This window comes from Harpia harpyja, chromosome 11 (assembly GCF_026419915.1).
Source record: "Harpia harpyja isolate bHarHar1 chromosome 11, bHarHar1 primary haplotype, whole genome shotgun sequence".
Lineage (NCBI taxonomy): Eukaryota > Metazoa > Chordata > Aves > Accipitriformes > Accipitridae > Harpia > Harpia harpyja.
Genome location: NC_068950.1, coordinates 839,953 through 853,518, shown reverse-complemented (window position 1 = coordinate 853,518; position 13,566 = coordinate 839,953). Strand labels below are relative to the sequence as shown.

The following is a 13,566-nucleotide window of genomic DNA, read 5'->3' as shown; positions in this document are numbered from 1 at the left end:
AGCCTCGCTCTTCATGAGCAAGCCGAGTGTCTCCATGACAGGACATGGCTTGCAGTGTTGGAGCTGATAAATACAGGTGGAATTTTCTATTGTCCAGGACACCCAGTTCCTTATTCAGTGCTGCAACTTGAAGTCAGATCTTAGGATATGAGTGCAAATGGGCAGTCTTTTGTCAATCCAGTGTGATTAAACCCAGTATAAATTTCCTTTCTAAAATGATTTTTAGTTATCCAGTGAACACCCTTGGCCTCTGAGGGGAAGCTGTTGACCCAGAGTAGCTTCCATGGAGCAGTTTACCAGTAACTAAATCCTGGAGAGGGTGAGCAGGTACATACAGGGCAATCTTGCTATGAGGCTGTTTTCACATCTTTGCTTTGGCAATGTAGCAAGGTTCACGTATTTGATTCTTTCAGTTAACATGTGGGGGTTTTTTTTCCCCCAGTTTAATTCAAGCTAACTTGTCAGTGGCTTTATGCCAGCTCTTCAAATGAGGGTGAATATCTTTAAGCTCTTATTCAAAGAAAGGTAAAGCACAGCACCAAAGGTACCAAAAGGACTTTAGCAAACACTGCGTACTTGCTGGCTTTCCTAAGAGGATCTCAAAGCAGTGCACTGAGTTGCTGTTGGCTCTCGTTTCAGACTGCAAGAAGAAAGTGCATCTCACATTCACAGATTTGAAAACCAAGATTAAGGGAAGCAAAATAACATACCAGAGCTGGTCATTCCACAGCAGTTCAGGCCAGGGAGGTTGGGGCAGTCTTGGTCTCCTTCCTGTTACCTTAACTGACTCTTGTCTGGACCATGAGGTGCTGGTGAAATAGGAGGCTATGTTCACTTTTCCGGTAAAAATAGTTTTCCCCTTCCCTGGTTAGTTCGTTAGCGCTGGCCAAGCTCTGTCCTCGTGCAAGAGAGACAGTGAGACCACAGCAGTTTCAACTTGAAAGCAATTTAAACAAGCCTTTCCCTGTGTGTAAATATATTCATTCCCAGAATCTATGCACAGATTTTAATTTGCCTGAATGGATTAGGAGGAGCCAAGAGTCAGTGCTGGGTTGTCAGAGCTATTAGGTGCAGGTGTGCTAAATCCACCTCTCTGCATTTGCACAGAGTTAGGTCACTGTTTTGGTGTATCTCTGCAGTAGGTAAAACAGTGGCAGCACTGAGAAGAAGGAAAAGAGGAGGGAGCTGTTCCTTTTTGAGTGTATTATCTTTAATGATGAAAAAAGAGCAGGAAAATATATTTAGCAGAGCGAGATAACTGTGTTTGCACATAAATACATATGTAAATGTTAAGCATGGTGTATTAATGAGCTGCTAGCCACACATGGCATTTTAATTGCTTAATAGTGCTTTGGCAGTGCAGTCATTCCCTAGCTCGGCTCCTGGGTAGTATTTCTTTTTAAATTTTGTTTCTCCCTCCCCCTCCAGTGCCTTGTTAAAGTTTATTGCTGTGGGTTCTGTAACTCTGGCATATGAAGAACATACAACTTGCCACAAGAGGAAACCAGTCAGATCGGGTGAAACGTTTTAGTGGTTCCAGCATGCAAACGTGTTGGGTGGCGATTGCCCAAGCAGTGAGTGCATAGCCCTTACGGGAAAGATTACGAAGCACATTCCTTGCTCCTGCAGGAGAGGGAAAGGGCTTGCCTGTGTAATAGCAAAACCAGAAGACAATCGATACAGGCCAGAGGCTACTCCTGGGAAGGAGGAGGGGAATTGACTGCTTTTTTGCAATTCTTACCTCCTCTCTGCTCAGAGGAAGCCAGAGCTGGGGGCAGGGAGGCAGGAGGAAGCACTGGCATGTGCCCTACCCAGGAGGGAGCAGTTGGAAGACCTTTGTTTTTTTCACTTGTTAGTTCAGCAGAGAACTTGCTTTGTAACTAGGTATGATCAGTTACATCCATAATTCATCTCTGTCTGGGCTCATAGTTCTGTCTAGGGTTGCATGTCCCTAACCCTTCCATTTTTATCTGTCTTTAAGTTAAGATCTGTGAGCAGTAAACCTCCCCGTTGAGGGTGTGCAAAGGGCGGTGTTTTCTTTCCCTGTCTGTGCTAGTTTGCAGGGCTGTTTCAGTTTTATGGCCCGAACTAGCGTTCGGGTGTGATATTTCTGAGAAACTTGATGCTTGTCCTTATGTAGTGCGATTGTCAGGTTCCATCACACCCGTCAAACGCTTGGCACTGGGACATCTCAGAGGCTTAATTTTGCTTTGTTGTCAGGACTGAAATATTATTTAGTCCTGCAGACCATTTTTATCTATTAAATCCTTCCCGGTTTACACAAACTGCCGAGAATTGAATTCTCAATACAGCTTTCCGGACTCTTGCACTACTGAGTTTGGGAAGTAGGATATAACTGGTAGATGTATTATTTTGCCTAGCTTTCTCTTTTGGATAAACACAGCTTTTTTTAATATCAGTCTCCTGTATGTGTCATCCCACATTTGCAGCTTCACTGCTGATGATGGAGTCTGAAGCAACCTGAGAAATACTCAGGACTGACAGGAAATAACTGCTTTTCCCATTTCCTTACAGGCAATATTTTAATTCCCCTCACGATTTTTATATGAATTCCATCAGCAGACCACATTTCTTGGATACAAACTATGCATCTGTGGACCCCACTGACTTCTTACCAAAAAATGGTGATTTTCCTCAGGTAAGTACATAGCTATTGATGGCTTTGGGGGAGAATGGTACTTTATGGTGATGGGTTTTATTTTTCAGTATTGCCTTATTGAGGGGAAAGGAAGAGGCGGGCAATGTCTTAAATTTGTCCAGAACCTGACAGGAATTGTGTGCAATTGGGATAGATTCTCTAACAGCAGCAATTCAGAAGCTATCTGTTGGCTTGGTAGGAGCTTCTCTGTGGTAAAATTGCTTCTGTCTTTTAAAGTGATGTTTAACACAAACACTGCAAGTGCGTGGGAGAATCCCGTTTGCAGGAGGGTATAGGTAAGTATGAATTTGAACATGCTTCAGACAATTAAGTCATTTGCCTCCAGAAACACTCTTCACTTGCGTATGTTGCATGTGCGTTCTCACTGATTACAAGTGGTGGATTCCTGAATAGTGAATATTTAGGGATTACATCAACTCAGTGCCTAGCAAATTGAGATTGGAGCCAGTTTATTTTTTGCAGGGCTGAAGTGTGGGAGGAATGAATAGTCAGCTTGGTTCATTTGGCATCTCTAGGGACCAAGAGGCATCCTCACCTCAGGCATCTCTCTGGGTGGGAAGGAGCTCTTTCCATGGAGTTTTTGAAATGTTGCACTGGCTTTTGGCATCATCTCGTGATAAAATTGGTCAGTAAAGACTGGAAAGCAACTGATCTGACAGAGCTGACTTGGCATGAAGAACAGACTAGCTATATCCTTTCTAGGAGTTAATACAGATATTATCAGTGTCTGGCTGTGTAAGTTCTTTGCGTTAGGGTTTCCCCCAGCATCTGAAGATACATAGTGAGTAAAACTGCAGAATGTTACCCTGCTCTGACCTATCAAGGCAACAGCCAAACTGAATGAACTCCCTAGTCTCAGCTCCCCTATCTCAGTAAGTCGCTGTTCTGGTTATCTGGGAAGCATGCAGGTGCCAGACGCAGTCCAGCATCCTGCCTCAGGTAGGCAAAGGGCACAGCCTGCCATGCTTCAAAACCCTGCGGGAAGTAGCCAAGGAGGAGGAGTACAGGCAGAGTTACAGGGCACCCCTTTACTTTCAGCCCCTGACTTGTGTCCTGAACTGTCGCTTGAGCATGACTCTCCCATCAGACAAGAAACACGAGAAGGAGCAGGGCAGTGGCAGTGCTCTGGGATGGACACATGCTTCAAGCCATGTCCAGAATAGCTTTTGTGGTCAGACAATGCTACAGGGAGCTTATATTAGAAATTAGCGATTGTTTTTGTTTGTTTGTTTGTTTGTTTTAGTATGCTTAAGGTCTTCTAATGAGACCTGATAAACAGGTTGGTTGGGGGCTCATCAGCTGCTGACAGATTGGACCTTCAAGCCTCAGGGGTGCTTGAAGGGTCTCAAAGGAACCTTTAAGGTGTGCAAAATCATGGGCTCTCTTCAAAATCTTCATCTATGTCATCTATAAGTCAAACTTGTTTCACTAAAAGTTTTGGTTTTTTCTGTTCACAAAGAAGCTTACCAGCAGAGCCAAGCTTCCTTTGAGTGTGGGAACTAGCTAATCTGAACATCACAGTTGTCTGCCTCAGGTTTGTGACTTGGTGTGACATATAAGCACTGGGGCACTGTTTGGGTGTTGTGTGAGATGGAGCAGAGTTTGGGGTTTCTATCCCCTCTTCTGTGTTCAGGTGAAGACTGACCTTTCTAGATGTTTCACTATTAATTCTAAGCATGCCTCACAACGTAACCCTAAATTGCTGAAAACAGCACAAGGGAGACACAAGGATAAACTGGGGCAGTACGGATGTACTTTGTGCTAACATCGTGCTTTGACACACCAAGAAATACTTCAGTAGGCCCTGTTAAGCTGCTGTGCACTTTTGAATGTATTTTATTTTCAGTAACTGCTGAATGTCAAGACACACGTATAAACAGAAACTTTCTCCTTTGTAATCTGTCTCTTCTTCCTGCATGGTTCATTAATTGATGCAGCAGCAAATTGATGCATTTCCCCTCTTCTTGAGGGGGATGTGTTAATTCCCGCCAGTTGTGCTTTTATTTTCTTGGCATGGCTAAAGAGAGGTTTTGAACCTCCTTGGGGCTCTGATTTCTGGAGGTTTGGATTTACATATGCTGGGGATTTGTGCCTTCTGAGGTGAGCCACTGGTGTGGTAGTCCCAGTTCAACTCCCTGAGCAAAGCTGCTGGGAGTGCCTCATGTTAGTGACTTGCCTGATGCAGCGGGTCTGGTCAGTCACCAGTAGCTGTTGACCAGAGTCTTCTAACTGGATAAAACCAGATAAGTAAATGAATCATAATAGCATTGATCTTTGCCCCTTGCGGAATTAATTGCAGGAGAAATGAGACAGAAGTGTGATCTCATCAACTTGTGGAAGCCATTTAACAGGCTGCGATGGGAAGAAGGAGAGGGATCCTCTCCATAGGTCTCAGCTTGCAGGTCTGGTGTAGTCTGGCTGATGGGTTTAACGGGAAAAGGGCTTAATTATTTCTTTAACTTACGTATTTTCTAGTATCTAAGTGGTCGATCAGCTTCCTTCCCCTGCTGCATCACAGAAATTGATCTCAGCCAGCTTGGAAGAGCAGATTTTTGGAGATTCTTTATGAAAAGGAGATGCTTCTTTGTGTTGGCTAGGTCATAAAAGAGCAGGAGGGCTCTAAGACAAACCAGGCATAAGTGACCTCAAATAATTTCCAGAACAAGAAATAATTCTTGTGCCACTCTTGTCCTTTTGGAGAGGAAGTGACGGATGGGAGCAAAGTCATTGTAGGCAGTTACGCTTGTGCTTGGACTCTTTCTTTCCAAGCCAACTGTTGTGAGACTGCACCTATTACAATGTGCTTGCAAGTATTCTGCTTCAAGTATAGAAACAATAGTCTCCTTCTCTGAATCTAACACAGCCAAGCCAGTTGTTTTGCTCGGGTATTGTACCATGTAATAGCAGGTAGTGCGATGTACGTTCCCATGAGGAACAGAGCATTTTTATGGGTGCTTTTCTGTCCTGTTTGGTGGTTGTCTGTAAGCCTTTGCACTGAGCATTACTGCTTGGGGCTTTCTGGAGATTCCCACAGAGAACCCAAGGCAGTGATGTGTCACCCTGTGTGCTCTGAAACTGAGAAACGGTGAGTATGACCTTTGTTAGAGCTTTGTTTTCCAATCTGAAACTGATCTGATTGAGTTCGTACCTCAGAGGGATGGTGTCTGTCTAGAGCTGCCACAGGGCAGATGGACATGAATGCTCACCAGGTGTCTGGTGTGACAGTGCCTATTAATGTGAAATAATGCTAGTGGTGTGCTCTGTCTCTCTAAGAGGCATTTCAGTCTTTATAGTCATCCTCTAGCTCAAATGGCTTGTCCTGCTGAAGTACAGAGCCAGATGAACCTTTCTGAACACTCGGCTTTTGACTTTTGAGCTTTCTACATAGTTTGCTTCTAGTGCTCTCACATATTAGATTGCAATAAGCACTAACCTGGAAATCCATTGATAAAGCCTAGGGCTTTCTGAACTACTAGTCATTGCTCATCCAAAGAAAAGCTGATGATTTTTTCACAGGAGCGAGAATTAGAGCTTGGATCTGGTAGAGCAGCAGGCATTTAACTGGAGGCAGTGGCATCAGTATGGAGTCATCTGGGAGCGTCCTGGAGCTTTTCCATCCCTTGCTTCAGCAATATTTTCCACTTTACTGATTTCTTGCTGTCCCAGATGCCACACTGTTAAATATTAACTATCTGTCTGGAAAGCTGAACCGTGCCATTCAGAAGGTGTGGGAGCAGCTTGGGTGGTTACCTCTTTCCAGGTGACTGTATAGGAAAGTACCTATCTTTTCCATACTTGCCTAGTGCGGTGGTAGGAGTGGCAAGTCCCGTTAAAGTTTGTGCTGTTATGACCATGGCAAACAGAGGAGTGAAACCAGAGAGAGAACATGAGGAGTCTGCTGCATGCTTTGGTAAGAGATTCTTGATTAAATCTGTGGTCGCTGGGCAGACAAGGTAGATTGGATGCTTATGTGAGAACTTGTGCTACCTTCATACATGAATACAGACTATTCTCTTGTCTTTGCTCAGATACCAAAATCTGATCTGTGATAGTTTAACAGCATAGGAGAGCTTGGTATCCCCTTGGGTTACAGCCCTTTGTGTAACTCAGCAGCCTGCCAGTGCTTGACTTCCGCATGCTGTCCTGAGGGGTGCAGAGGAAGGAGATGGAAGTGTCATCTCTGATCAGGAGTGGTGCTTTGTAATCCCCGTGTGTGATCTGACAGCGAGCCGATGGATGCTGCCTCCCCAAAACGTACCTGTAGCCGTTCTGGGCTGCAGCGGGACTCCAACCTGGCCTCGGACTGCGTAGCCTGTAGGCAGTTTGTCTCCTTAAAGAGTTTTCAAGGAATACTGAAAAAGGGTTTAAAAGGTCTAAAGAGCAAATGACTAATGATTCTGAGGTATTTGTGTAGTAAACACTTTCTGTTGGTGGCAATGATTGGAGGATTGTTCACGTGCCCTATGGTTTGGGGGACTTGAGGGTTCAGAGAGTGGAAAGGCTGAAGTGTTTTCCTCCAGCACTGGCATTTGCTTTCCCTGCATCTTCTCTCTGTATTTTGTTTTGGAGGCCCTCAACTGGCCCTTCAGAGTGTAAAGGCTTTGCTGGCCTGAGGGTGCCATGAATGGGTGTTGCCACGTTTGTTAATTGCACTGGGAACTTCTTTTTAGTCGAATCATTCGCTGCTGCTGCTTGGGTCTGGTGAAGAGCGATTTCTATGTGCACTGCAGCAGCCTCGCTGAATGGACTTCTGCATATTGGAAAAGGTGCTTCATTTCCATGGTGAGAACAGCGTAATGTGAACTTGAACTTGTTTCCTCCCCAATATTTTTGTTTTTTGGCTTGCTCTTGGGTGATTCATCCTTGCCGGTCTATTGGCATTCTTTATATAAACAAGTGGCTTAAACTGAGGTTTAGAAAATAGTTATATGAGGCCATATTGGGGTCTGATAGCATTTCTTGATCTTGGGAAGTGTTGTTTTAAGCCAAAGTCTTGCCCCAGCCCTGTGGTGTCATCTCCTTATGGAAAAAGTCTACTGACTGCACACATGTCCTTAGAAATCAAAGTTCTGAAGAGAAGCAGGTTTTGATTTCCATTGCTTCCCTCATTTTCTGCTGTTTATTTCTTCAGTCTCAGGTGCTGGTGAGTTGGAGTCCAGTGCTTGTGTGCAGTAATTCTGCTGCAAAGGCATTTTTATCATATCAATGCTATCTTGTGTCACTGGTGGTAAGAGCTGTTAATTGCCACAACAAAACACTAAATCCAGGAGGATTTGGCATCTGCTGTCCCTTGGCAGGTGCGTGTGTTGAGCTGTAGTCTGTCCCCAGAGCTGTATCATAAAAAGCAGAGCAGCCTGTTCTAGAAAAGCATACCTCTCATGTAAATACTTGCTGCTCTTAGCCACCACAGATTTTTCTTTAAACTTCACTGTTCTATCCTGTTTAGAATTAAAACACACGACTCTGCCCATTTCCTCTGAGCCTTTTGTTATCTAAAATGAACCTGCCTGTTTCTGATAGTCAATCTGTATTTCCCTTTTCTTAACTTAATTTGACTGGCCCCTTGTGACTATCCAGAACAGAACTTTTCTGAACGCACAGAAGCCACCTCTTCTGACTTCATCTGCCATAGGTTACACTGAAAAATAAAACCTATCTTTTTGGAGCGAGGGTGAGCGGCTCCTGTTGAGCGTGGAAGGTGTGGACACAGCAGGTGTGCAAGGGGACTCTGCAGAAGCTCCTTCCTTTTCTCCTCAGTGAAGCAGCTCCACGTATAAATGCTTTGGCAGGAAACTGGGGTACCCTTTTTAAAATTTGAGTTGTGCTTGGACTGGAGGAAGGAGGTCAGTCCAGATTGATTTAGCTTGTGGGGGCAGGGAGGAATCGGCTGCTCTTGGGTAGGGTCATTTGCAGTAATGCCGTAAAGATGCAGTTACAGCCTTGTTTGATCTGCTTGTGGTGTATGGGGGCTCTTGACCACATGTGTTAATCATAAACCAGCCCTCTTTTCACTACCAGACCCTTGCAATCTCCTATTAATCTTTCTTGTTAAAGGGAGGGGGGGAGAAATTAACCTACTCTTAAAAAAAAGTATTAATTTTTAAAAGTGCTTCAGTGCACAGAGCTGTGGTGATTTAAGAGAAATCAATATAACAGTTATTAAATTATATTATATGAAAGACTTGGTTCTGACTGAAATGAAGAGTTTCCTGGAATAAGAAACGTCCTGGAACTTCCTACCTATCGCTGTCCTGGAGTTATGTCTGCAGGGAATACAGATATTAAAATCAATTTTAAGACAGTTAGCTGGCTCTGGTGCCTTTGAAGCATTTTATGAACAAGTTGCTTTACATGCTCATGTCTCTGTTTTTGCACTCCAGGGTTGGGGTTTTGGCTGATGTAATTACACTTTATAAACACTTTCGGTGAGATGCCTAACAGTTACTTCAGGCCTTTGTTTAGAAAAATGAAGGCTGTGATTATAATGGCTAATCTGACCTAGTTACAGTAAGTACGGTGAAATTGTGTTGGTGATGAGAGCGTGCACTCCCCAGCAGGATGGCCGTGAGTGTGGTACTTGTGTGTGTGCTACTGCCCTGCTCTCGGTGTGGGCTCCTGCCTCGCTGTGGCTCACCGCGTGTAGGGTGCCTGGGTGATGATCCGTCAGATGATGCGTTTTGAGATGATCCACCAGATAACATGGCCACACACCCACCTGAGCTCCCAACTTGGAGCTGAGCGAGTATTGCCATCGGTGTACGAGGAGACAGTGGCATCAGCCCGGGCTGTCAGCACGTGTGAAGGGTTTGGCTGCTTCGGTTGTGAGGTGTGTGAAGGTCAGCCGTGCTGGAGACAGGCATGCCAGTAGCTGGTCGGTGCCCCTGCACGGGGTTCATGGCGAAGGGCCAGAGCAGGCAGGTATGTGCGGGTGCTGCAACCCTCTCCTTCAAGGGCTCAGGCATCAGCGCAGGATTCACCGACTGAGTGCTTGGTTTGCTCTGATCGTCTGATTTAGCCACCCTGAGCTGGCTACCGAGGAGGAGGGGACATGTCTGGGATGCAGCTGATGTTATTCTAAAGCAATATCTCCTTTTGGTTGGATGAACTGTACTTCAGGAGTAAATCTTTCCCTTCCATGTATAAGGGGAGCTCTTGGGACTATCTCAGGTGGAGATACCTGTGGTTAAGTGAGAGTAATTCTGCTTTTGAGGCATAACTTGTTGTCAGTCGTGCTTGGCTGTGGATTGCAGGAGCTGGCTGGGATGCCCTAGGGAGGGGCTATGAGGGCCTGGAGGGCTCTGGCGTCTCCCCTATTCCAGACTTGTTAGTTTTCATCTGTATTGCTGCCTTCAGACAGTGATGTCCACCTCTAGGCAGGAGAAAAAGCCCAGGAGGTAATGGAGAACTGCGTTCTGAAGTTCTTGGCAAAGCACTGTTCTCTGCCTCCTCCCCTTTGTAAAGCTAACAAAAGCGGGAAAAGTACTGGTCTGAAACAGAGTGCTCTTAAAAAATGCTGGTAATATAATTTAATAGCAGACCACTGGGAGATGTTTTAAAATAGATGCTTTAATTCAAAGCAGAATGGGTCTGAGTCAGTCTGATTGAGTGAGTTTCCCTGTCTCCAGTTCCGCTGGCGGTCACTGTGTGTCCTGATCCATAATGCACTCAAAACACCAGTGGTCCTACCACAGCAGTCACCACAAGAAATACTGCCTCCGACATGAACACCTTCTTCAGTCATTTTTCTTTCCCCGGCCTCATATGTGTGTTATTCCCTGAGTCACAGCATCTCACTGCCTGCTGCCATGCACTGGTTTCCTCCAGCTTTCAGGATCACCTGCAAGAGTTTACTCTTTCACTGGCTTTCCTTTATGCTTCCTGAGTTTTTCTGGTTTCTCCTTACTTTAAGGAGGAACACCAGCCTGGGAGTTCCCCTCTGCGCTTGCTCAGTGGCAGGCTGTCTCCTGGTCCTCTCCCCATTCCTGACAAGCAGCAGTTGCCTTCCAAATTTCCAGTCCTCAAGGGAGCCGTGTGCTGGCAGGGCTTGCAGATCCGAACACCCCCCTCGCACACACTGAATTTCATCTCTGGTTATAAAATACCTACCAGCTGCTTCGTTATCCTTGTTCTTAGCATCTGTTTTAAAAATAAGCCATTTGTGGTCTCAACTTGTCAAAGCCTCTCAGTGCAGTCACTCACCATGCACCTTGCTTCCTCTCGCTCGCTTTTGAAACTAGAGGAGAGGCTGCCCTGTGCATGGCAGGAATGGCTCTTGGTTCTCAAAACAGCCAAAATGCAAAGCAAAGCCTTGCACCCAGCTGGGTGAAACCAGTCATGTCGTGGGAACAGGAAAAGCAGGGCATGGTCTGTACAATACGTACTCTCCCATCTTTCATCCCTCTGAAGAAAACCCAACCTTGTTAGGACAAACTGTAGCGTGCAGGTATTTAGTACTCTTCCACCCTTTAGCTACTCTTAGACTTATTTTTCCAAGACACATTGCTGTGAACTGATTATGTGTCCTAGGCATTGCTCAGGTATCCCTGCAGCTGCCTGTTTGCGTGGGATGGGTACCCAGCAGTTTGGCTTTCAGACACATTCAGGGGCCTGATGGCTTTTTTCACAAGTGTCTCACTGAGTCAGGAAGCTGAGCCTGGAGTGTGCTTGGACACGTCTGAAAACCCCATCTTTTGGCAGCTAAGTATTTTAGGAAATTTGGTCCCGGGCTCTTTGGTTATGTGAGGGTGATGAGCTGCCAGGTCTTCTGTGCAGGTGTGCTAGTCTATATTGATTTGTATTTGTGCTTTCCTAGAAGTTCAGCAAATGCTTTCGAGAAACCATCAGTGTGTTCAGGAACCTGTCCTGTAGGTCAGTGATTAGGAGGTGGTAGAGGATGCTGTGAAGGTTACCCAACAAAGTAACTAACTGGGTTGCTGTCGTGCTTTAACCCCAACTAGCAACTTAAGCACCACATAGCCGCTTGCTCATTTCCCCCCCACCCAGTGGGATGGAGGAGAGAATCGGGGGGAAAAAAAGTTAAACTTATGGATTGAGATAAGAACAGTTTAATAGGACAAAAAGGAAGAGAATAATAATGATAATAACAATAATAAAATGACAATAATAAAAGAATTGGAATATACAAAACAAGTGATGCACAATGCAATTGCTCCCCACTTGCCGACCGATGCCCAGTTAGTTCCCGAGCAGTGATCTACCCCCCTTCCCCCTTCCCCCAGGTTTATATAGTAGGCATGATGGTATGGAATATTCCTTTGGCCAGTTTGGGTCAGCTGTCCTGGCTGTGTCCCCTCCCAACTTCTTGTGCCCCTCCAGCCTTCTTGCTGGCTGGGCATGAGAAGCTGAAAAACCCTTGACTTGGTATAAACACTACTTAGCAACAACTGAAAACATCAGTGTGTTATCAACATTATTCTCCTACTAAATCCAAAACATAACACTATACCAGCTACTAGAAAGAACATTAACTCTATCCCAGCTGAAAGCAGGACAGTTGTACATTTCAGATTTTGCTGGAAGACGGTAAGTCAAATTCATGTGAATGCTGGAATAATTCTGCTTTCCAGTCCCTGTCTGTCAGTATGCGTGTTCACGAATTAATTGTGGAGAGCAGAAATGCTGTGGCATGTCTTCTCCCCTAGGACAGGTTGTTAAAATTCTAGGTGGCGGTTTCTCATGGGTTATCTTATCTTCTGTGATTATATTACTGCGGTCTTGCAAAATCAATTTAGCAGTCCTGGTTATCTATAACAATGTCCTACATCTTGCTTCCTTTTGGCGGTCCAGTTTTGTTGCCTACATTTTGTCCTATTTGTCTAACAGAAAAGGAAGAGGAAATAAACCACCTGCTTTTTAAAGGTTGCATAAATAGCAAGACCTTGGTAGTCTTAGGCAAGAGTTGGTGGTTTAATCAAGGTCACACAGCAAGGCAGTCACCAGCAAGTCACTAATTAAGACATTTAAAAAAATGTATTTGGTCTCTACTTCAAATGTATCATTAAAGCACCTATCCCAAGCTCCAGGGCACTACCAGCTAATTAAATACAATCAAATTCAGATAAAAGCAGCAGTGAAAACCCACTGCCTTTCTCCACCCCAAACCAGCTGCCCACAGAAACCAAAGCCTTCATTTTCACCACAGTTCCTGCAGAATGCCTCTTCCGTAGCAGCACTCGTGTAACTGTTGCTCGCAGCCTTCACCGAGAGGTGAAATGTGCTCTAATAACAGGAAGAGCCCAGCAGCGATGCTCCGGCTCCTCCCGGGATGAGGGCTGCTGGGGTTGCCCTTTCCTCACTTTCTCTGACCGTGGTACCAGCATCCCTGGCTGCAGTCCGAGTGCCTGGGGAAAGGCATTCTTCTTTCCCATTTGCTTATTGAAAAAACTCTTCTGTACTAGGTGTTTTGCACAGTGGAATGTGGATCCTCATTATTAAGGGCTATTAATGTATTAATCCCTGTGGAACTGCTGTGCTGCAGTGGGTTGTGCCGTGTACCCAGCTGCCCTTGGAAATGAGCCCCGTTGTGGGTTTGTGTCCTGCAGGTGGTTTTTCAGCCCCGGGACTTAGTGTGTCTTCCTTGCAGGGGCCGGTCCTCTGTGCTCATCCAATGTCGTAAAGCAAAACTATCCTCCTCTGCTTTGTCTCCCCTGATTCTCAGAGGGGTTGGAGAGCACCTCATTTTCCACTCTCATCTCTTGCAGCCTGGTAGGGCCTTTGCTGTCTTCTCAAAAAACAGAACTATGGAGTGACAGAAGTGCCTTGCAATGTGGGATTTTCCAGCAGTTCTTGGCACAAAGTCCCAAGAGCTCTTGTATCAGCAATGACAGCAGGCACCAAGCGCTGGCTCTAACGCAGAACAGTGACGA

General features: G+C 45.4%; 1 protein-coding gene across 1 annotated transcript in view; it reads left to right on the top strand.

Moving 5' to 3' along the window:
- The window catches only part of SBNO2 (strawberry notch homolog 2), a 67,474-nt gene that overhangs the window by 19,132 nt on the left and 34,776 nt on the right, over positions 1-13,566 (top strand). The window contains exon 4 of the mRNA XM_052800942.1: positions 2,536-2,659. Within this exon, the coding sequence (XP_052656902.1) occupies positions 2,536-2,659 (124 nt within the window). The remainder of the gene's footprint in view (positions 1-2,535; positions 2,660-13,566) is intronic.